The sequence below is a fragment of the Daphnia carinata genome, chromosome 3, assembly GCF_022539665.2.
Source record: "Daphnia carinata strain CSIRO-1 chromosome 3, CSIRO_AGI_Dcar_HiC_V3, whole genome shotgun sequence".
NCBI classification, from domain to species: domain Eukaryota; kingdom Metazoa; phylum Arthropoda; class Branchiopoda; order Diplostraca; family Daphniidae; genus Daphnia; species Daphnia carinata.
The window spans coordinates 4,880,607-4,903,802 of NC_081333.1; the positions used below are offsets into that span (position 1 = coordinate 4,880,607).

The following is a 23,196-nucleotide window of genomic DNA, read 5'->3' on the forward strand; positions in this document are numbered from 1 at the left end:
TACCGACGACGGCTGTTGATTCGAATAATACTGTTGTAGGTTTCCTGTTTCCGGTGTGGAAAGGTGATCAAGATGGAGTGGATGAGTAGGTGCAATAGCGACGCATAGATTCTTCTAGTGCTTCCTTCCGAACGCTAGGCAAGCCGAGTTAACTCGACAGAACATAGAGGATAGCTTTTCGGAATCAGCTGGCCCTGGTCGGGGTTTTGCTCTCTGCCTGAAAACGTGCGGTGGCCGATGCCAAAAGAATAGAACCCAGTGCCAAAAAAGACGGAAAGAGAGGGACAAGGACGAGCAGGCGAAAAACGTAGCCCTATGACAACCGAACGCCACCACGCACGATCGATACACATAGTATAGACTCGGTGTATCAAGGATGTAATGGGTTGAGTGGGGAGGAATCGGGCAAGTGTAAGATGGGATGGGGTGAACGTCGGCGTGAAGTTCTCTGTCGTTTTTTTTTTTTTTTTCTATCTTTATTTTCCTTTTTTGTTTTTTGTTTGTCCTTACCCGCGTCCATCTTCCTAGCGGCGTGTGGCACGGGCGGGCAATAACGACGCAGTGAATAGGAGCAATGGAACGTGTAACTCTGGCGACGGATCAAAAAGAAAATGATGGTAATAATACACACACACACACAAAAAAAGGAAAGCAACAACAAAACGAAAGGAAAAGATGATGCGAAAGCAAAGCAAAGGTTTTCGCACGAGAATCCTTTTGTTCTTCCACTTACCTTCTTGATTTTCACCATTTTCTTTTGAAAGAGTCTCGGTGTTTTGTTTTTTTAAGGGGAGAGCGGGAGATTCAATTCACCGTTTACTTTACATATGCCTAATAATACAAAATAGAAACTGAAATGCTTTAGCTATAACTCCGTAACTACAACATGTAAGATTTGCAGCGTATCGTCATCAACTCAAAGCTACTTCCCTCTTTCCCTTAAAAAAAAAAAAATAAATAAACAAAAGAAAAAAAAGTAATGAAAAAGCGAACAAAAAACAAAAAACAAAAAGGAAAAAGAAAATAAAAAACAAGGAAGAAAAAAAAAAAAAGAAAAAAAAGAAAGGAACTAAGAAAAAGTTTGCTCGGGAATCAGATAGGGAACCAATCGACTGTCAATGGTGGCGGCCGTGCAGAAACTACTATAGAGAAGATTCGGTAAAGGGAGTCCAGGGAAGGACGATAGAAGAAAATGATGTATGAAGAGTTGGACTAAGAAAAGAACAAGACGCAACTGGGGTCTGGCCGCAAGAAGAATCAAATCCAATAAGAACACGGACCAGGAGGGAAAAAAAAAAAAAAAAAAAGTTTTGAAAGGCAGCGAGAAAGAAATAAGGAGCGAGAAAGAGAATCGACTTGGAAGGCAGTCGGACGACTCTATTCCCCCTCCTTTTCCTTTTTTTTTTTTTTTTTTGTTCTTTTTCTTTCTTCCGATTCCAAGTCGTCCGTCTCGCAATCGTTCTGCTCTCTATATCGGCCTTAGATGGACCTTCTATCTCTGAGTGCATCGCGCGCCAGCTCATCTTATTTCCAGCCCGTCGTCATCTTTCTCTGTCGGGTTGTTTTCCTTTTTCTCTTTTGGCCTCTTCCCATTTTATTATTATTATTATTATTATTCGTGGCTTTCCGTTCTCCTGTTGTTTACGTCTTCAGCTTTTTTTGTTTTGTTTTGTTTTGTTTTCACCCTGTTCCTTGATGCTCTGTGACGGTCACGAAATACGAATCTGCGGCAACTTTCTTCGAGTTTTTTGGTCAAAGACTTGGATCAGCTGGACCATTACAGTTGATAGTTTGGTTTCTTTCCTTTTTTTTTTTTGGTTTTTGCTTTCCATCCATGGCTGTCTTGCTTTTTTTTTTTTTTTTGCGGTTTAACTGGGTCGGGTTGTATATTTTTTTTTAAAGGAGGTAAATGTCGGCGTCTTATTGCCGATAAATCCGCGTCTGCAACCCCTTGGCAGACGGAGAGAACACGGACGAATTTGTGGAAGAATTTCGCTTTTCTCAACTAGGGAATAAGCAACTGCGTTATTAAGAAACACCAAAAAAAAAGTCCGTGTTTTGGGAACGCGATGATTAAAAGAAAAGTGAGAAAAGGGATAACAAGAAAGAATTTCGGCCAAGAAGATGAGGCACACACACACATTTAGGGAATCTTTTGTTTTTATGATGATTTGAAAATGTTTTGACTTGGCCCGTTTGTCGGTTGGCCCGTTGTCGGTGAGGGATGGCGGCTAAAAAAAAAAAAAAAAAAAAAAAAGTCCTGGAATTTCCCTCTGCTACCCCCATCGATCCTTTATATAACTATCTAACATAATGATTGAGCGGAGCCGAGCGCTATACGGTATGAGGAAGATGCATGAGAATGCGACGCCACCACCACTGTCAGTCGATGCATAACATGTACAGCGCGTACACCCATCACGACCCCCTTATTCACCCTCGCCTTTAAAAAAAAAATAAATAAATAAAAAAAAGAGAAGAAAATACAACGATTCCTTTTTTTTTTTTAGGCACACAAAGGCAATGGGGAGAGAAATAACGAAAGGAAAATAAAGAACATTACAAATTACGCCGGCTCTTCTTCTTTTTTTCTGAAAGACTCACCATTTATGACCCTGGCACTAAATGTTACCCTGATTCTTTAAGCTTTCGGTTAAGACGTGGAGCTCGTTAAGGGTCAAAGGGCCGTTCAGATAAGAATACACAGCCATCGGTATACCTCTTGTTATTTTTCCGTTGTTGCCTTTTCCTTTTTTTTTTTCTTTTTCTATGCCGCTCAGGCGGAAAAAAAAGGAGTGTCAATGAAAACCTCCTCCGACATTATCAAGTACCCCCAAGTTAAATGGATAGTTAAACGAAGAAACGTGATAATGGCTGTCATGCTGATCCCAATCCGAGTTCAGTCAGGTTGCGCAACCTCGTACCGCTTCAACAGTCATTTCTCTTTCTTCTCTTCATTTTAAATTCTTCTTTTGTTCTTTTATAATAGATCTAAATGTCTTCGGGTGACACGAACTTTTAGTGCGTCAAATCTAATGGTTATGAAACTGATTTTAAAATTTGGTGTCAAACGTACGGCAAGGTAAATGAAGGCCGCCAGCCATTTGTCTCATCTCCGTCTATGTAATGACACACAGCGATGATGATGATCTCTCCATTGCGTAACGATTGCACCCGTTTCACTTTCGTCTTGGAAATGAATTCGGTAGTGGCGCTTGATTGCGGAACCAACACGACACTGCGGAACATGCGTTGCCCTACTGAGATTGTAGATGCATCACGAAGGAGAAGTTTAATTCACGCACATTTGGGTTTGTTCAAATGACAAAACTATCGAAAGTCGATCGATTCCGCCTGACGGCCAGCAAGGAACGCACAGATTGTTGAGCCGGCAATGCGCATTCAAGACGCTTTGCAACTAGTTGTAGCGCAAGTAACACAAAATCGATGGCGTTACGATCATTTTTTGTTGTCGCATTCAATATTCATTCAAAATGCGCAACAAATTCATAAGCCAGAGGAAGTGTGCAACGGAAAGTGTTTTGAGTGGGTAGATTCGATCTGTTGCGATTCTCTGGGGACAATGAATTCAAGACGTGGGTTCTGGTTTCTTTTAAGCCATCCGATTTTCTTGTTTTTTTGTTTTGTTTTTTTGTCTCTCATCATTTGTTTTGGCATTCCATTCTTTGGATATATACAGTAGGTTTTTATTCACTTGATTTCCGCCATACATCCTGCGTTGCGCTTTAATAGTTGAACGTCAATTTTTACAATCGGTTTGTGAGATTGTTTGTTGGCCTGTCGATACTCATTACACGCTTGCGTGGATGGCTTCAAAAAGACGAGTTTAGAGAAAAAGAGTGAGACAGAAGACGAATGAAATACAACAAATACACGGGGCGACGCGATTCAACTGCTGCCGTCTGTGTGTCGGTATTTATTGAGCGGAAAGTTGGACCCCTTTTGTTCCATCGTCTTTTTGATCCTCCCCACTGTCTCCTCATTCTCTCGTCTGCCATTGAAATGTTTGGGTTCCTGTTTCTTGTGTCTCATTTTCAACTGTTGTCGGGCATGTTGACGACCTTGTCGCCTTTCAAACATTTTATTTTTCATCTAGTCTTCTTGTTTGATGTCCTGATCGACTGGCCGACTACCTACTGGCATTCTCTGCGTGCCTACACCGCCGGTGATTACCCCCCGCCCCCCCCCCCTTGCTCAACGGTCCATTCTTATGACCAGATGAAAACTGACAAACTTCAATTATTTTCATTTTCCCCTTCAAGACATACGCCCAGCTAAAAACTGACAGCGGAGGATAACACAAAAAAAAGAAATCAAACAGACTAACTAGGAATTCTCTGACCTCCGTATATCGAAAACCATTGAATCCAGTGTTCTTGCAAACTCTGACAATGCGGGTGAACGATGTCCTATCGAACGCAGAACACCATAAGGCTGCGTATGTACTATATACCAGTGTCGAATGCACTAAATATATTGTTGCCACAGTAGAGCTAGTTGAGGCAGCACTGTTTACTGAAAAAGCTATCTGGCAATGGAGGATCTCTTAACTGCCGAGTCAGTGCGCCGCTCTACTCCAGGACGACAGTTATGAATTTAAAAAAAAAATAAATAAATAAAAATACCTAGATTTTTTTTTCCGCCTTTTTAAACCGATTGCTTTGTATAATCGAATGCATAACGCGGCCACAACTAGATGGAATGCATGTAGCTTGACAGACCCATAAAAATGAATGATAGTTAGGTAGGGGGGGGGGGAGCAAATGGCATAGTCATTGCCTAAGCTTTGTACGAGACGCCAAAGAAAAAAACAAACAAAACAAACGCGCATAAATAAATAGAAAATACAAATCAATAGTGTGTCTGTTTCTGCCGTGTCACCACCCCCAAGAGGACGAGGGAAGTTGGCAGACGAATAAGAGAGTTTTATTCGAATGATGGAGGGTGTTGGAAATAAAAACCGCATTCAGAGCCACCGTTACGTTGTACCACTGTACCTTGCCATTTTTTTTCCGGAAATGGGGAGCTGGGAGGGATAGAGGCGATAATAAAGACGGGCGTAACGGGAGAGAGAGAGAGAGAGAGAGAAAGAACAGCGCCGGGTACTTGCTGAGGGGGCCAAGGGAAAGCTAAGATTATTCTGATACAGCCCATATCTTTTTTTTTCTTTTTGTTTTCATTTCAATTTTGTGATTATATAGTGAAGAATGGATTTCAAAAACGAAAAATTACAGGGCATATCGCACACGGTATACCTTAAGCTGAGCACGACATTTAATGTGACATCAACAGAAGTAGACTATTCCTACCACGAGTTTCATCCGCGTTAACGCGAAAACGTGTCCAATTCACTCGACTCCCATCGTCTAGAATTAGATTTTTTTTTTCCCCACAACATTTACTGATTTCCGGCTGACTTTCGTCTGTCCTCGTACCGCCAGCCAAGTCCGGCCGATTCATTTTCTCTCTTAACTTCAAAACAAGGACACTGGGATGGGCTTTTTCTCACAATGGTTCTCTCTCGTATTATCTAGTATCAAACTGGAACACTATTTACTACGTAATGAAATTATTAGCATCGCTTGTACAGTCCGCGCATGGTCCCTCGTTCAGTGGGCTACTTTATGTTGTTAACTTCACAAAAGAAAAGGAAAATAAAAAAAAGTTCGTCCTACATTTGCTTTAACATTTGCTATAACGCCGAAAGTTGAAAGGTAGGAATTTTATAGAGAGAGAGAGAGAGAGAGAGAGAGAGAGAGAGAGAGAGAGAGAGAGAGAGAGAGAGAGTAAACGGAGATAAAGAGAGAGAGAGAAAGAGAGATGGGTGGGTGGGTGAAGCTTGGGAACAGATCAATAATCTGACTTTGCCATAGCTAACGTCTACACGTTTTCTTTCTCTTCCGTCTTTATCTTTTCCCATGCGCTTCATCCCTCTCTATTTTTTGTTCTTCTCCTTTCTCTTTATCTATGTTTCTCCTCCCGCTTGTCTATCTCTCTTGCCTGCCATTCTTCCACCCTCAGCCGTCTCCAACCCAACGCATAAGAACTAGGCGCACTCTTTTCTGCAATGCCGCATTATACTCTTCTTTTTCCATATTTTTTTTTTCTTTTTTTTTTCGTCGGCGAACGCACCTTACGGCCATCGAATGTTGAGGTTGATGATACGAACTTAAATAACCAGGCTGCCAGCAAGCCACTTGTCAAATAACAGTCGGCTTCATTGACTTGTACGGGTAAACGTACTGTACGTACATACGAGCGAAAGAAAGTCAAAGTTTGTAAACAAGTTAATTGTAGAGAAGTGGCTGTCTGTCAGCTCCTACAAGCCGCTTGTGTGTTGGAAAAGAGCAGGTGCGCTGTGCCTAATGGCAGTGGTGAAACTCAATAACATCGCCGACTGACAGACAAGACAGGCCCCATCGTTGCTATCTCCGCAAAAGAACGAAAGGCGCCGTGACGTGTTAGATACGATCGCCCTTTTACAGTCTGCATAGATCAACGCATCCATATTCCATATGGTTTCATACTATTCCCACATTCCCATCGATCAGCCTAATGATTTTTTTACAGAACAGTTTTACTTGAAATCTTAAAAAAAAGGCACGTTAACGTCATAAGGGATGTTTCACTCGGATGGAACTGACCAAAGAAAATGAGTGTAAATGTGGGAGGAGAGAAGTCAGTGGACCAGCATTTTTGCCTCCAGTTTCCAAGCCAAATAATCTGAGAACGGGAATTGGTAGCGATCACCAGGTGTCAGCTCGTTGGAGGCGTGTCTGGTATTTCCCCCTTTAAAGATCTAACGCCGTCTTGCTCGGCAGATTCTTCCGGCATTGCTTAGCCAATGGAAACCCTGCAAGGGGAAAGAGGGGAAGAAATTTCTGGAATTTAAAAAGTGCTTTTATCGGTAGTGAAGACGATGACCAATGTCAATCAGGCACAAAGCGATAGCATTCTTTTTTAACACTGAACATTGCTTTGCGGCCGTTACACTAGGTTTTTCGTCTACCTATCGCTCTATCTCAATTAGGCAGTTTAAACGTGGATATGCATGTTGTTTAGCGATTATATATTTCAATTCCTAATGCCTTGCTGGCGAGACTGATGATTAGAAGGAACACCTACATGAGAGGGGACGATATTAATTGTGAGTATTAGGTAAACGGAACCAAATTTTGCGAGATTGGGAATCCTCATTGAACATACTTAAACGAAGTGTATTTCGAAATTTTTGTAGGAAATATTTTCGGAATGTCGGAGCATGTATAATTTAAAATCAAACCAAAAAACACCTTGGTCACAGTGCACTGAACGCTGGTCTTACTGCATTGTGCCATAAATGCAGAGGTGTGGTTGACGTGGCTGACGTGAACGCAAAGAAGGGATCAATTTGAAAAGCCGAAAGGCGTTGACATTCTCGTTTGAAAGTGACGCAAAATGCGTCACTTTAATGCAAGTGACAAAACTGCCCGCTAATTGCTGCGTAGAAGGGGGGGGGGGGAACATCATATCGATCGTGTCTCAAAGGCAGCGCTGGTAGCGAGATGGAGGTACGAGTTCTATGCGAATGGAAAAGAAAGAGACAGACATAGAGAGAGGGCGAGAGAGAAAGAGATACAGAGAAAGAGTAAATCGAAGAGGAAAGAGGAACGAGATGAGCACCACCGGGGAGACTGAGCAGAAGAAAACGGGAGAAAAAGCGTAGAAAAGGGAAAGAACAGAAGACTGACGTAGTATAGTCACTAGCGGAGCATTAAAAAACAAATAGGGGAAGCAGGAAAAAAAAAAAAAAAAAAAAACCATCCAGCTATTTGCTGCTGAAAATGAACGGAGACCTGGATGCCACGCGTCTCGCAGTGGATACTCGCAACAACCGTAGACGAGTATGAAAATGCGGGGATGTGAGGTGGGGTGGGGGGGGGGGGGGGGAAAATGGACGCGGGTGTTGGCCTTGTTTGCATAGAAGCCAGCCAACCGCGTGCTGTTTAAACTAAAAGGGGATGCAGAGGAAGCGACGTGAAGAGCTGAAATGAATTCGTGAAAAGGGAACGCGTGACAGTAGTAGAGCCAGCAATGGTGGCAGCAACATCAACAACAGTAGCAGCGGCGAAATCTGAGCCGTTGCTGACGGAGCTGGCAATCGTTTAACAAACAAAAAATAAATGAATGAACAAATAAATAAATCAAAACAAATCAAAAAATAAAAATAATAATACTAAGACAAGCAGCGTATAACTCACCCATTACACATCAATGCACAATATTCCCATGATTCGAAAAACCTAAATAGAAATTCGACGAAAAACAGATCACGTTTGCCTAACGCGATTAACTTTTTTGTTTGATTTGATTTTGCTTTTTGGTTTTTACGAAATGTTTGCGGAAACCTTTTTTTTTTTTGCGCTGTCGAAAATCTAAGTGACCATTTAAGGACACTTGATAAGAACATTAAAGTAAATGACGCGAAGAAGTCAGGATTGTGATGCTTGACCTCTTCCTAATCGTTTAGACGTTGCTCTAGAACGAGTTAACGATTGAAACTTTGCAGAGGGTGGAGGGGGAAGCAAAGAAACAATGATTGTTTCATCCTCGGTTATCCTACAACCTTTCTATTATGGATACACTTGGGTTTAGGACCTTTGAGTACGTGCGGCTTGCGTTCCAAAGTGTTGCTTTCGTAGCGGCCAGCCAAGTATCAATTATTACTTTTGAAATGGTACGATGGTGGCGTTGCTGGATCCAATAAAAGGATGCAAAACTGAAATAAGCGAATGGGTAAAAAGGGGAATCTTCTCTCTTTCACTTGTAACTAAATGACTAACTTTTAATGCCAAGTTGTCAACTCTAACGGAGCAAAGTCTTCGTTCTGATGAACGATTACAGTCCCGACTTTTTCCAATTTCCCGCTTCTTTTTTTTTTCGCATTATTTGACATTTCGTTTTGTGGGTGGCAGAGATGGTTCTAGACCAGTTGAGAGATGACAACCTTGTTCCCAAGATAAATGTACACATCCCCCCCCCCCACAAAAAAAAGAAAAAAATTGAAAAAATAGAGAATGAAAAGGGATAATAAAAGACTTTCAGTGAGTGGAACCAACATGAAATGCTGTCGACGGCGTTGGCTATGGCGGTCGCAATAGAAGGTTCTTGCAATATCATGTTACTGCGTAGCAAAAAAAAAAAAAAAAAAAAACTTGTTAAAGTTATTCTTTATTTTATTTGATTTTAATATATTTCTTTTTCCACGTTGGTCGTTTTGGTGAGGGGTTCCTGTGAAAGATGACAGCATTGTGAATGTGTCTGAGCCAGTCGCGATTTATGTACCACAGCCAGCCAAGATACAGAAAGAAGGAACGAAAAAAAAAGGAAAAAAAAAAGAAAAACGAAGGATCGTTACGTTATCCGACATAGAGAAATCGACGCGGTCATCTGCAGATATTGGATTTCCGTTTGTATTTTTAACCGCACAGGCAAACTGTCTATAACTTACGTCAGTCTCGGTACAGTTTTTATCATGCAAAACATCAGCTAATGCGTGAACGGACTAGGCTACCATTTGCCACGCGCTAAAATTCAAGGAAGCGATCTCCTTCTTTTGAATTCCTTGTCCATTTCCGTCTTGTTTATCATCATAATGTACAGCTGTCAGAGAGAGTTGAGCCTCTTCTTCCACCACGTGTAGGGCAATGCTTGCTTTATTGTCTTCATTGTTTTGGCAGAGCGAAAGTGCGTCGTCCATCAATCTATAATAGTCTCGATGACTCCTGTGTCTTTGGCTAATACGAGCAATCGAAGGAAACAAAAGGGGACAGAGTGAGATCAAAAAATAACACAATGGAGCATGCGAATGAAAAGAAAAGAAGGGGAAGAGAAAAAGGATCTCCTCGAGGACAGAAAGACAAACTGCTCTTCAGTTGAGTTACCAATGGAAACAATCCCCTGTCAGCCGTTCTGCTCCTCCGTTCGCCAGTGGATACAGATCGTTACCAATGTGCCGTTCTTCCCTTAGTAAATACGCATGACATCTATAAGAAGAAAATGGATCCCATTTCTTTGATGGACGAGCTACTTCCATTTTTACGTTACCGCTTTCTAAACGCGTAATATTTCTCGGCGTGGCCTCGTACTTTCTTTAACACACAAGCCGAAGCTGTCCTGCACATAGACCAACGGTAGAGCTATTGTCCAAAGACGACGCGTTACTCTTTAACCCCGCTCGAACCTAACGAGATCATTCGATGAAACGTGACGTTTCAATATTTTCAGCAATTTTTTTTCTCCAAATGTTTCTTATTACATTTTCAGTAAAATGATTGGGAATTCTGTAAAGCTGGACGAGATACGCAGTCACTGAATGCGCTTCCAGGACAGTTAAAGTAACCGCCGGTTTACATAAAGGCAAAAAGAAGGGCTACAGTGGAAGGATTCCTTCTCAATCATTTACCTATTTATCATGTGTTCCTTGCGTACGTCATGTTCTATAGTTAACCTTTCTTCCCGGCTATGCAGCAACGATCTGGAATGCTATTTATAACCATTTCACCTCATATCGCCACTGTCTAATAGAAATACAATAAAATCTAGGATACCAAGACTTCATCGAAAGAACCGAAAACAAATCAAGTATGTTAAACTTGAAACTAAAAGCGTTCACAACTTGCGTGTGCAACTTACAGGCGGGGGGGGGACGATAAGCTAGTGAATGCCATAGCCAATGCACTTCGTTGCGTTATGTTACTGTAATGGACGTATCTTATTGGAAAATGTTCTTCCAAGTGGAAGATGGGTCAGACGCAGTACGCCGTTGATGGACAAGAGTTATTTCCTCGCCTGGTGGACACTTTTTTTTTCACGCCGGGCTCTTCTATTCCAGCGTCTTGGCATGTGTTATGGTTCCCATTTTATACTTTTTTTTTTTGCTAAGCCAGCAAAACACACACAAATAAAAAAACAAACAAAAAAGCTCGAAAATGATAAGGTGGAAATAAAAGAAACAAAACGAAATACATAAACCTAAACCAAAAAATTTGAGGATCAAAGGCGCATTTTTCTTTCAGTAAAAATGGTTTAACCCCGTTTTTACGGTCGGCTTGCTATACTGACTCGTTTCTGTATTAGTTTCTCATTTTTTTCCAGCTAGACATCATTGTGACTTGCCGTCACTTGTCGCGTTTGATGAGCAACCGTGACATGAAAATGCAACTGGGCTTACTATTCTTATGTCGTCTAATCATTGTCTCCGTCTGACGAGTTTGCACATGACTGCGCTGAAACGGTTGAAATAGCTCAAATCTTTCAAATTTGAAAGCGTTTCACTATTAGATACGCGTTGCTTTGGTTTTCGAACGCAGGCAACGGCCCAGGCAGAAGCAACCAAATGTAGAAAATATTATCTACAGTGGCTGATGAGATTGATTGTAATTGCCTGAGCCTTTTTTGTTCGCCCTTATCGTCTTTCACTGGAAATTCAGACGCACACGACATAGGTCGTAACTCTTTAAAGGTTGATCCGTTCGAGAGTAATACATTTTAAAGAAACGATTGTGTCAATTCATGTTTGCTAAACGTGTGGCATAGCGATCGATCACCTAAAACAAAGACAACGCAACAAGAAATATGGAGATGATACACGTGAATTGATAAACTGTGAGGAAAACTATGAACTGTTGTCGTTGTCTGAGTGTCCGTCTTTTCGTCACCAGATAAGCTTAGTCCTTAATCCAATGACCCTATTCCTGCTGACACTCGTTGCCGCGCATTGATGTGCCGTTGTTTATGTTTGGCACTATCTCACGAATTGTTGACAGTCTAAGCCACGGGTGAGGCAACGTTCTCCAAAGCTAAAAAACGACACGTCGGCAGGATCCGGTCCCGATTCAATTAGCTTTTCAGTTTGACAGCCGCGGGCTTGGCTTGCCAGTTGAAAGGAGTTGGGGAAGAGGCAGTCGCTTGCGAATACATTTCGACGTGCTCTCACGACAAACCAACGTGAAGAAGATGGGAAAAACACAAGCGCAGACTAGTTCCTGTTCGGGAACTTTTCCCATTCTGAATAAAATCGCTTAAGTCTTGAATATTAGAACACCACCCAGAGTGACACATGGAACCAATCTTCAAGCGGATGAATCTATTTTCATCGGATTTTCTTTTCTCCTCTCGTGTTCTTGCCGTCGCGCACACGAAAAGCAGTTGCATTTGATTAGCTGCCCCATTTTTTTCATTTTGGCTTTTTTTTCCAAACAGCTGTTTGACTTTGGATTGACTTGGAAATACTAAACTAATAATTAAACCAATCTTAGAGAGGATCACATTGCTTTACGTTCGAAATAAATGAATAGGAACACAAAGGGATAGATTTGCTGTGTTTTGTCTGTGCCTATACCCATGAGCCAAATGGCTGAAACTTTCGAAATTTGTTGCCATTGACGTCGAATAATTTAAGCTCACGTTTAGTCAAACTGCAAGGTCTATCCTGAATGTGAAAAAAGTCAGGCTAATTTAATTCACTTTCTTTTGCCACAAATCTTTTTGGTTTAATCCCATTTCTCCCTTGCCTATCTCGCTATCTTTTCAGTCCGTTTTTCGTTCCGTTCGTCGCCCTATACCAAGTTGAGTGCAGTAGCTTAAGAAGGACATATTGAACAGCGACGCGGCGACATGGTGAATATAGACCAATTTTTTTAATAACAAAACTGCGATCGGAACGCTGGCGGCGACATCACGGCAAAATCAATCTTCTCTGTTATTGATCGTCTTATGAACATGAAAGCTAAGATGTGAATAAGTCATCATCAAATGGGATCCCGTCACATTATTCTTTTTTGTTTTATGTTTTTTTGTTATTTTTTTTTTTTTAGCCCCTAAATTTCCATTTTCTCGGCCCGATGACTTGACGTCCTTGTTGGAGCAGCTCTTGTATTAGCTATTAGTTGTCATATTCGTTAAGGTTGGAATGTTATTATTCAATCTTCCTTCCGAGAAAACGAAAATTAAGCTTTGATTTTTGTTTCCATCGAAAACGGTTGTGACAAACTCTTGTGCTGATTATTGATTGTGACTTACTAGGTTATTTGTGGAGTTCTATTTTAACGAAACAACCATTTTTGGCTTGTGCCTTAATTAGCAAAAATTGATTTGAAATAGTTACTCTCCGTCGAATTCCTTAGGCCTTAAATGGGAATTTTGTCATAAAATTGAAACACCTTGCGTTTGTTTGACCATTTGCAGTAAAAAAAGGCATCATGCGAGCAAGTAATTCATGAAGTGAGCCTACATAAAACACTGTAAAGTGGATTAGAGGCTGTTGTAAAACGTTATTGACTACTACTGCAGACGCGCGGACATCCCTAGTTCGACTTTGTTTCATTAATCCATGGTGGTGGTTTGGCATTTGCAAATGATCTTACTGAGGGATTTTGGGAACCTGGTAATTGATGATTCGTCTTGTGCATCCGCCCTTCAGTCTAATGTTCTAAAGGCAGTGGAATTCAAACAACACGTTGCATTCCAACATGTATCCTTCCATTACAAATATCGTCTTCTTTTTTTATACCATTCCGTTGAGGAACATGATATAATTAGGGAAAGAAGCTTGTTTATCGAATTCTTGCTATTTAAACATGATCGCGGATAGTGCTTAGCGGCAGGCTGGAGCGTGTGATTCTCATGCAAATCGACACAAACTTGCTCACTGCCATAAAATTTCATTGATTCTTCAGTTCAGGACTGCTGACTACCCTCAAACCTTTTACGCGTGATCAGGAGACACGTACACGAAGCACGCAAAAACAGGTTGCTGGACTAATTTACCGGAATACTGGTCCGATTAGTAGACATGTTACGACATGTTACTCCAATTAAAGCTCAGTGTTAAGATATAATCAAAAACTTCCATGTTTCAGGCTACTGAGCGTTTGAAGTCTATTTCAAATAGGGTTGATTATGTCTTCAGCGAGATTTTTTTTTATATTAAAAAAACAAAAAAGGGAAAAAAAAAATACTAGAAAAGAAAATCATGTTGCCCCGCTTCATTTGACATGTCGGAGAACGCTTTCCTTTAGCATGTAATAAGCTCATCTCTGGGAGCAATGACTGGTCGTAATACGCTTAATGAAAGCAATAGTCGGAAAGGCAGCTGCCGGAAATGAGGTTCCTTCTACTGTACAGCGAAGTTGCTGGGCCTGCAGCGAATCTCAAAGTGTTTCTTGCATCGTGCACTGCACCGTTGGCACCGACGAAAACAAAGAGAAGGTCGTCATTTTGAATGAACGGGCGATAAGATTGTTGTTGGAGTGTATAAAAACTGGGCTTTAAATCGTTCATTTCCGCCAAGAGACTGCCATCAACCTCTCATGTCTCGTCTACGACCCGTTTCTGAGAACTTTCTTGTTTGTTCCCAAGATACGACCAATATCAAACCGAAAGTGCCGTACGGGTTTCGTTTAACCAATTTTGGCGAGTATACTTTCTTCTTTTCTAATTGATGTCCGATGGCGTCATGTTTGGTGCAATTGTTCTTGTGTGTCAAGGTAATACCAATATGCCACGCTAGCGTAACACACAAATTTCAAATGAGCAATATGCACTTCTTTTGTAAAAGAACGGCGAAGTCATTCTTAAGCCGACTGAAAAATTCGGAAGGATACACAACAAAACGCATATTGCCTATTTGTTCTTCTTTCTTCGTATGATGTACAATGCAAAAGCGGCAGATGCGAATGCAAACTTTAAATAATACAATGGCCTACCAAAGAAACTAATGGGACGTTTTTCTTTTATAGGTAATGCTGTGCCAAGGAAGTAGCAGTCGTCAGAATCCTGCTCCGGGATTATGGCGCCGGTAGAAGACGTAGTATCAGTATGGCTTGGGTCCGAAGGCGCATGGCTTTCGGCTTCACCCGATGTTGCCACGATTTCATGCCCGCGTACTGTTCTTGCCGACAATTCAGTAAGTGTTTTCTTTCATATCAATGGTGAATATAAAAATACAAAATAGATAAGCAAAATAGATACAACGAGAAAAACGGACCAGTTTCAACAAAAAATGAAGAAAATGATTGCTTCGAATTGTAGGGAAATTACATAAAAATTTACCCTTTTCTTTGCCGATGAAGTCATGCCTGTTTAGGGCACAATCGTTATGCTAATGGACTCAATGTGCCGCGTTTTACAAGAAATGGTGCAATTTTAGCCAAAGGTGTGTAGGGCATGAATTTTAGTTTAAAACGAAATATTTGAAAATGAATCGAAAATTCTTGTTTGAATGTGACTCAAAATATGATAAGAACAACGTTTCATGGTTTTTACATACCTACACACTTAATATTCCCAGTTGCTCTTTCTGCAAAATTGGACTTTCCTAGAAATATCCGGTACACCATGGTAAAAATGCTTTCGCTTTAGTTTTTAGGGTGATGTGATAGGCTACCCTGAAAATGAGATTATTTCACGAGCAAGTTCATAGTAGGTCTCACACTTACTTCAAGCGCATATAACTAGCGTGTTTCGGACAAAGGCTTCGTTGCATATGCGTAATTTACCAAGAGGAACGTTGTCGGGGTGGAGGTAAATTTGAAAAAAAAGGGATGGCGTAGATTAAAAGTTTTGAACAGAATCGAAAGCTTCGCCTGGGATTCAATTTTCGTTGTAGGCTTTATGGCTTGCCTTACGATTTAAAATGCTTGGTGGCGAGTCTGCTGCAGATTAACCCCTTACCATCCGTTTGTACTGATTTCATTAATATTAAAGAATGTTTAAACCGGGTGAACTTAATGCCATATTGTGTAATCTATCTATTAAGATATGTTGATCGCAAAATTTGTACCGATGTACTACTTGGGAACTGTGGCGTATAACGCAATTGTTATTATTCATCACTAATTTCAGGTGAAAAAATCAAGGAACCATCGGATGCTGGTGAAGCCCAAGATGGCAGGTCAATTTTCCTCTCTTCCGATGCTTTCAGCAGCTACCAGTGCAAAATTAAGTCTGGCAGGCTGCGGCGGCATCGATTTGTCTCGTCTCTTCTACCACGAACCACCAACGATGGCTGCCGGCAGTCGCTAGAGCAGCTTGTACTACGACCTACGATCTCTCAACGCTCCCACCTTATGCCCATCATCTCGTCCCACCACACTGTTGTCTTCATCATCGTCACTCTTCTCCACTCGCTATTCACCTCAGGTAGGCTATATTCGTTAATCAAGTGCATTTGAAAATGGTTCTCAATCAGCGAAGATGAGTCAGGGCAATTTGGCTGCTATAATTGGCAGAGAAGGGATTTGATCATTATCCAACTGATACAAACATTAACAATTACCACAAATGAAGGCACGTTTTATTAGATTTTTTTTCACCTGTCTATTTAATAAAGTTAATAGCGTCCGCTTAAGCATGCCACCAGACCCAAACTTTTTAGACTTTTTTTTCAGGCATCAATTTTCAGCAGAGATTTTTGAATATATTAGAAGGTTGCACCTAAGTGTGGCTCTTGGTAGAAAGTTCGATTTCTTAAAAGGCCAAACAGCCATGTGTTTCCTTTCTTCTACCTGGCAGATGAAGTAATTCAGTATGGAATACGGCCGTCGTACAGGCTAACGTAAATAGCAAACTAACCTTTTCAAATCCTGAAAGTTTCTTATATATGTGACTAGCTACTCACGTCTACAAACAAAAGCTTTGTGGGCGTGAAAACTGTCCAACACGGCTGAAGAATCTCATTACCTACGTTTTACTTTTTGAGCGTTTACTTGCAAAGGCTTTTGTACCCCCTTACTTTTTCTTATAATCCTTAGCACTTCCCGGGACTTCCATAAGATGATCATGATCTAGAAGGGCATTCCATTTCGACGAGATCCATCTATAGGCGTCACTCTAGAAGTAGCCAGGCGTGAAATTCGTTCTTCTTTTCTAGAACATAAAAAGAAAAAGGGAGTTGGATGAAAGACAACAGTAAAAGCTTCAATAAAATTGTCAGAAGATAAGTAGGCAGCACAGCATAGAGGTTTAAGTCGTCTTTTTACTTTTCTGTTGATTATCGTTGATGTTATAGTTCTAAAGGATTCTAGAACGAATTAATCGTAAACATGTTTTGAAAAACAGATTATTTGTTTCGCTGCCAAAGTCTGAGATCATTTTCATTTAACTATATTGAATGAATCCAAGTTCAGAAATTAATAATAATAAATTCATTCTTGAATACCACATTATACTTGGGGACCAGGAGATGCCAAGCAGGTGCTTACATTGTACGTGGTCAATCATCCTTGATGGTCCATAAATCCTAGCCTTTAGACTTTTATATGCCTTCATAAAAAAGAGAAAGACCGAGTCGTAAGAAGCCGAAAAGAGTCCTTTCACTGGGACGGAAAAGGAGAAACGCAATGAACCAGGGTAGACTGAGGGCGCTAGAGGAAGGACGCAGAGAGTGGTTTCACTCGGAGCGAGCCAATTCAACTCGAATGGGAACAACAACATCGCAAAGAATGAACGTTGATGCCCTTCCGATCGATGGAAGATTCTATTGTTTAATGCCAGCACGCTGGAGCATTAGGCTGATGAATTAAAAGCCACATCAGCCACCCACATGCAGCCGATAAGATAGAAAAGGCATGGCCAGCAAAAGCATTTGAATATTTCCATAAAGAAACTTGAGTAAAACAAGAAGTTCAGAAGGACGGAATGATGGGCATATGCAGCCAAATAGTTTCGAGAACTGGGAAGACGAGAGAAAAAGCAGCGTAAAGTAAATTTCCCTTGATCTGCACACGTTCCGGCCATCGATGTGTTTTGTTACAAAAAAGCAGTCGTTGGTGTAAATCACTTTGGAAAACGAATTTAAGCAAACTACGCTATTCCTTGTTTAAAAAATTATTTTGTTGGCTTCAGAGTTCTATGCTTTAAGTTTAAACAAATAGTAATACATAACGTGATGTATCTAGCCATATTTGGTTTTTCTTGTCTGTCTCTTCCTTTTCCGTTCAAACTCGGTTCTCTGGTGCTCATTCTTGCTATTCATTTTCCACAGGATTAAGCAATCCACAGGACGCTGAACATCTGACGGCCATGGTGGGCGATTCGATCGTCTTTAACTGCCACATCGAGTTTCCGGAAGCCCATCCCGTTCCTTACGTCATCCAATGGGAGAAGAAGGTATGGTATTATTCTTCTTAGTAGTATTTTCAGAATTTTTGTTTTGTTTACTTGCCGTAAAATATGCAGCTAAGGCCGGTCTGGTAAAACGTAAGCATATGGGCCTCACCTTCCTATATAGCTCTCTTCTTATGGATAAAATACAAAAACCAGGCATCTTTAGTGCAAGACTTTGCATTTTACATTCAACGTAACATTTGAGCAAATAAACATTGAGCTATACTCTATTAATGGCAATAACAGCAGTTTTATGTATAACTGCTCTACGGTCATTCGACATTGTAGCCGTTCCTAACATGCGTCTATATGTTTCAGAAGATGATAAAGAAGGCGATGTGCCTATATTATTTGGTAATTGTAAACCAAATCGATATAAATGCTAACCAACCGTATTTTGTTATGGCATTTTTAAGGGGGTAGAGATACCCATCTTCATTTGGTACGAAAACTACCTGCATACGGGCGAAGGATACGAAGGCCGAGTGTCTCGCGTGGCTCAACAAGGCTCCTCTCATTACGGCCTAGCTTCGCTCAATCTGACGCGGATACGCGAGTCCGACCAAGGGTGGTATTCGTGCTTGGTCAACTTTCTCAATCGTTCGCCTCGCCAGGACAAGAATGGCACTCTCTTCCATCTCAACGTTCACGGTAAAAATTTGTAAACATAATTTTCTGTTTTATCCACTGGCTTTTGAAATGCTAAAGAATACCAATACGATTGAATACTTAGCCCACAAAGCTTCGTTCTGAAAAAAAAAATGCCAGTTTAATAAGACATACATTCCGTAACAATCAAGTAATTAGAAATTTTTTTTTTTCATGTTAATATGATGACAGCACCGCCAAGGTTCACTATGACTCCCGAAGACGTGGTGTACGTCAGCCTTGGAGATCCTATCATCTTGAGTTGTCTAGCTGAAGGAACACCTGTTCCGGAAATTCTCTGGTATCGCGATAATGAGCTAGTGCAAACTTCACCCTCTTTAGCGGTGGCTAATGATGGCACCGAACTGCGGATTTCAAGTATACGGCAGGAAGACATCGGCGACTACACGTGTGCAGCCAAGAATGGTCAAGGAAGTGTGCGGCATAGCACGAAACTCGTCGTAGCTGGTATGTTGTTTTTTCTTTTACCAAAAAACTCCATTACAGGTGAATGAATCCCAAGCTTTAGAACTAGTAAACGAACACGGGTTACTTCTCGGGACGTCTAGTATGTAATTTGCATCGCACACGGCTTATCATGTGTGCTTTAGCTCAAAGCCAAATTGATCTACCGTCTATTTTAGGGCGCCATGGTCCCGGAACCAAAAAAAATATAAATAAAAAATCCAGAACATTTCAAAGAGCAAGTCCGTGCAAATCTGGGTGTTTTGGTGAATAGAATATCGATCTTGTAACTTATTGAAGTTCTTCGTTTGTGGGAGTAAAAATTTGACAAATGAACCCCAGACGTCCCAATTATGTAGTAACAACCGAAAAGCATTTCGATGTATTCCCAGTTATTTGCAAGAAAGACACAGTCTGAACACATTTACACACATAGAGTGGCAGTTTGAATGCAAAAATGAACCTAAAAATATCAGACAATCAAAATAAATATCAGTTAACACAAAGGCAATTCAGAAACGGGGAAAAAAGTCCAGCTTTTTTTTTGTGTAATGGCTTCCGTTTCTAGAAGAATGAAACGTGGGACATAGATAAATGTTTTCATAGAAAAAAAAATAGGTCGTCTACAAAAAATTTTTAATATTAACAAAAACAAACAACATTTTATAACCTTAAACTTAACGTGGTTGAAATCCATGTGAGCTAACCTGTAAATGATCCGGATTCAACTTTATAACATGTGGGATTTCAAGTTACGAACAATAGACGAGAATAATTGATTGTCCCATTAACTCCATTGATCATGATTTTGTGCAACAGGAGGGGCGGTCATAATTGTTCCACCATTGAACGTTACAAGACTGGAGGGAGATAAGCTGGAAATGCCATGCGAAGCTCGAGGCCTTCCTGGCAACTTTAGCGTCACTTGGTTCCGCGAGAACCACGCTGTTCGTTCAATTCCGTGGCTCGAGTCCCGTACTTTGCTTAAAAGAGACGGCACATTAGTTATCAGCCCCGTTCACTCGGACGACCGAGGACTCTATTCGTGTGAGGTCACAAACGGCATTGGAGAGCCCCAGAGAGCATCGGCCTACATCGAAGTCGAATGTAAGTAGAACTATCCCAACTAACCATTGAACCAGTTGCTGTTGTGCGTAACGCTTGAACTTTTTCATTTCAAGATCCTGCTCGAGTGACGTTCACCCCCACCGTTCAGTATCTTCCATTACGCCTGTCCGGCGTAGTACGATGCCACGTTGAGGCTCACCCGCCGTTCCAGTTCATCACGTGGACCAAAGACAAGCGTATCTTCGATCCATTCGAAACGCCTAACGTCGGCGTCCTCAAAAACGGCTCGCTGCTTTTTGAAAAAGTATGATGTCTTATGGTGACGAGGAATATCATACGAACGGATTGTCTATCAAGTTCTATTTTATTGATTTCACGTTTTTTGTCGTTGTTTGTGTCTCAATTTAGGTGACGCAAGAAAATCAAGGACGTTATACTTGCACGCCGTATAACGTGCACGGAACTGCGGGCTCGTCCGCCATCATGGAAGTACTGGTCCGAGAGCCACCGACTTTCGTGACTCGTCCCAAGCCTATATACCAGCACAAGATCGACGATGACGTCCAGATGGCCTGCGAGGCTCAAGGAACCCCCAGTCCCCGCGTTACTTGGAGAAGGGTAACGCTATTGCCGTCCGCCAAATGTGTGGGATCCTACATGCTTTTCTTTTCTTAATTGGATGGACAGATGGACGGGCGGCCTCTGCCTCGTGACCGTTCCCGGGAGGAACTTGGCGTATTGACGCTGAGCAAGCTCCGCCGGGCGGATTTTGGCTACTACGAATGTCACGTCTCCAACGAAGTGGCTACATTGGTCGCCACTGCTCATCTGGTCATCGAAGGCACTACGCCCCACGCTCCTTACAACATCACCACCGAATCCACCGAATTCTCTGTCAGCCTCGAGTGGCTTCCGGGCTACAGCGGTGGATCCGATTACTCTCAAAAATACGTTATTTGGTAAGTCCCTCCTTCATTTAGCCATCCCCTATTTGGTCAACAATAACACTGTGGCCACATTTGAACTTGTGCAATCGTATCAACGTGAACGAATCAGGTATCGACAAGAAGGTGCTACCCAGTGGATTCCTGTAGACGTTGACCCACCAGCAAACACAAAAACGGTCATTCACAATCTACAACCAGGAACCTCTTACGAGTTCCAAGTCATTGGCAAGAACATCTTAGGGGACGGTATGTTCAGCAACATCGTCAAGGAACGCACTAAAGGTATACACAATATAACGTTTTAGCGCATAACCAATCCATAATAACTAAGAAGTAAGAATCGTGTTTTAAGAGTAACAATGCGCCTCTCCAAGTCAAAATATTTTTTATTTTGAAACCAATGAATATTCCGAAACAACACATAGCAATAAAAATTCGCTGAATGTATCTCAGACATGTCTCGGAGGCATAAGTATAATAACAAAATTTCACGCACGATCGACATGTCTTTGCGCTCAGGGCAAAGGCCACCTGACCCGCCACCTCCAGGTCCTAGTCGAGCGACCACTTCTCCGGCTCCGTCAAATAGCGGAGATTCTGACGGTAACTAACCATCTAATGAACAAACGGGAATGCACAGAGCACGCGTAGCTAAAATATCCCCTGTCTCGTTTTCCTAATTTTTGTTATGATATTTGCATCGTAAACTAGATTTAAATATTTCCAAGTGGCAAAGGCATTTGTTTATTTTTGAGTTTGAGTTCCTTTTTTTTTTATTCGTTTGCGTTTTAGAACTTCGGAAGTACAATGTGATCGTTTACCCAACGGATGCTCGTGGGTCTACATACATTCCCGCTTTATTTCGCCCAACAGGTTGGAATTATTTTCGGTTTAGTTTTTTTTTTTATGATGTAACCTTTTGTTCGTGAATGTGTTTGGTTTAGTGGTCTGTAGTACTTGGTGTACAAATCTACAGTCTAAAAATTCTAAGCAAATACCAAAACTCAAAGGACAGCATTGCACATTATTTTTCATCTTCTGTACGTTTCCTAGGCCCACCTCCCACAGCACCAGAGAACGTGACACTGACAGAAACGTCCGACGGAGTTGTACTCTCATGGAGCTATCCGCGCAGAGGGAATATAGCAATTGCGTATTTCACTGTGGATTACTGCTACGACGACCAGTGGAGGCGGCTGAGCAAGACAGAGCTCAAACCCACCGAACATTATTTTCAAGGTGTTCGTCGATCCGATAACTAATCAACGAAACAATAATTGATTTTAAAAATATGTCAAGTTTGTTAACGCATTCGTGTTTTTTTTAGTAAAAAATCTTAGTCCCGGGAAGACCTACGTGTTCCGGATAAACTCGCATACGTTGACAAGCCAGGCCTCAAGCGAGAAGGTTACGTACATAATTCAGCGCAAAATCAAAGATAAAGCAATCACAGCTGGCATTGTTGGGGGAATTCTTTTCTTCATTGTGGCTATCATCTTGGCCGTTTGCACCGTAAAATGTGTCAACAAGAGGAACAAAAGACGAAGACGTGAACAAGAAAATGGTAATTTCTCACTATGACTTCGCATCCGTGGTGCCAAAATATTCCACTCGTCCTGTATTTGCACCCATGTCTACACTTCCGCATTTACCTTTCCATTTTCAGCAGACGGAAACATCAAAATCATATTATTTCATTGAAGTTAAAATGTGCACCTTATTGAATAGGTTATAAATTTTCTTTGTAACCTTGTGCATTTTCCATATAGCTTACAGCATGGTGGCGTGTCAGATGTCAGATACTCGGAACGGCTGTCAGTCGGGCCCTGCCAAGTCGGTGCCTTCCAGAAAGTAAGCTTTTGTTATTTCTACATTTGTCTCTTAAAACGACGTTTGGAAA

The 23,196-nt window shown here is 41.4% G+C and overlaps 1 protein-coding gene across 5 annotated transcripts in view; it reads left to right on the plus strand.

Annotated features, from left to right (window-relative positions):
- LOC130693021 (protein turtle-like) overlaps positions 1-23,196 on the plus strand; it is a 39,455-nt gene that overhangs the window by 12,238 nt on the left and 4,021 nt on the right. For 2 of the 5 annotated variants that reach the window (XM_059494476.1, XM_057516118.2), the window contains exons 2-16: positions 14,802-14,968; positions 15,907-16,203; positions 18,047-18,171; positions 18,585-18,819; positions 19,009-19,284; positions 20,101-20,388; positions 20,463-20,653; positions 20,758-20,967; positions 21,037-21,308; positions 21,406-21,578; positions 21,816-21,899; positions 22,089-22,169; positions 22,350-22,535; positions 22,624-22,860; positions 23,066-23,147. In XM_059494476.1, the coding sequence (XP_059350459.1) occupies positions 14,881-14,968; positions 15,907-16,203; positions 18,047-18,171; positions 18,585-18,819; positions 19,009-19,284; positions 20,101-20,388; positions 20,463-20,653; positions 20,758-20,967; positions 21,037-21,308; positions 21,406-21,578; positions 21,816-21,899; positions 22,089-22,169; positions 22,350-22,535; positions 22,624-22,860; positions 23,066-23,147 (2,825 nt within the window). In that variant the 5' untranslated portion in view covers positions 14,802-14,880. Of the gene's footprint in view, positions 1-14,801; positions 14,969-15,906; positions 16,204-18,046; positions 18,172-18,584; positions 18,820-19,008; positions 19,285-20,100; positions 20,389-20,462; positions 20,654-20,757; positions 20,968-21,036; positions 21,309-21,405; positions 21,579-21,815; positions 21,900-22,088; positions 22,170-22,349; positions 22,536-22,623; positions 22,861-23,065; positions 23,158-23,196 lie in introns of all 5 variants that reach the window. The other 3 variants (XM_059494477.1, XM_059494474.1, XM_059494475.1) reach the window with 3 other exon arrangements.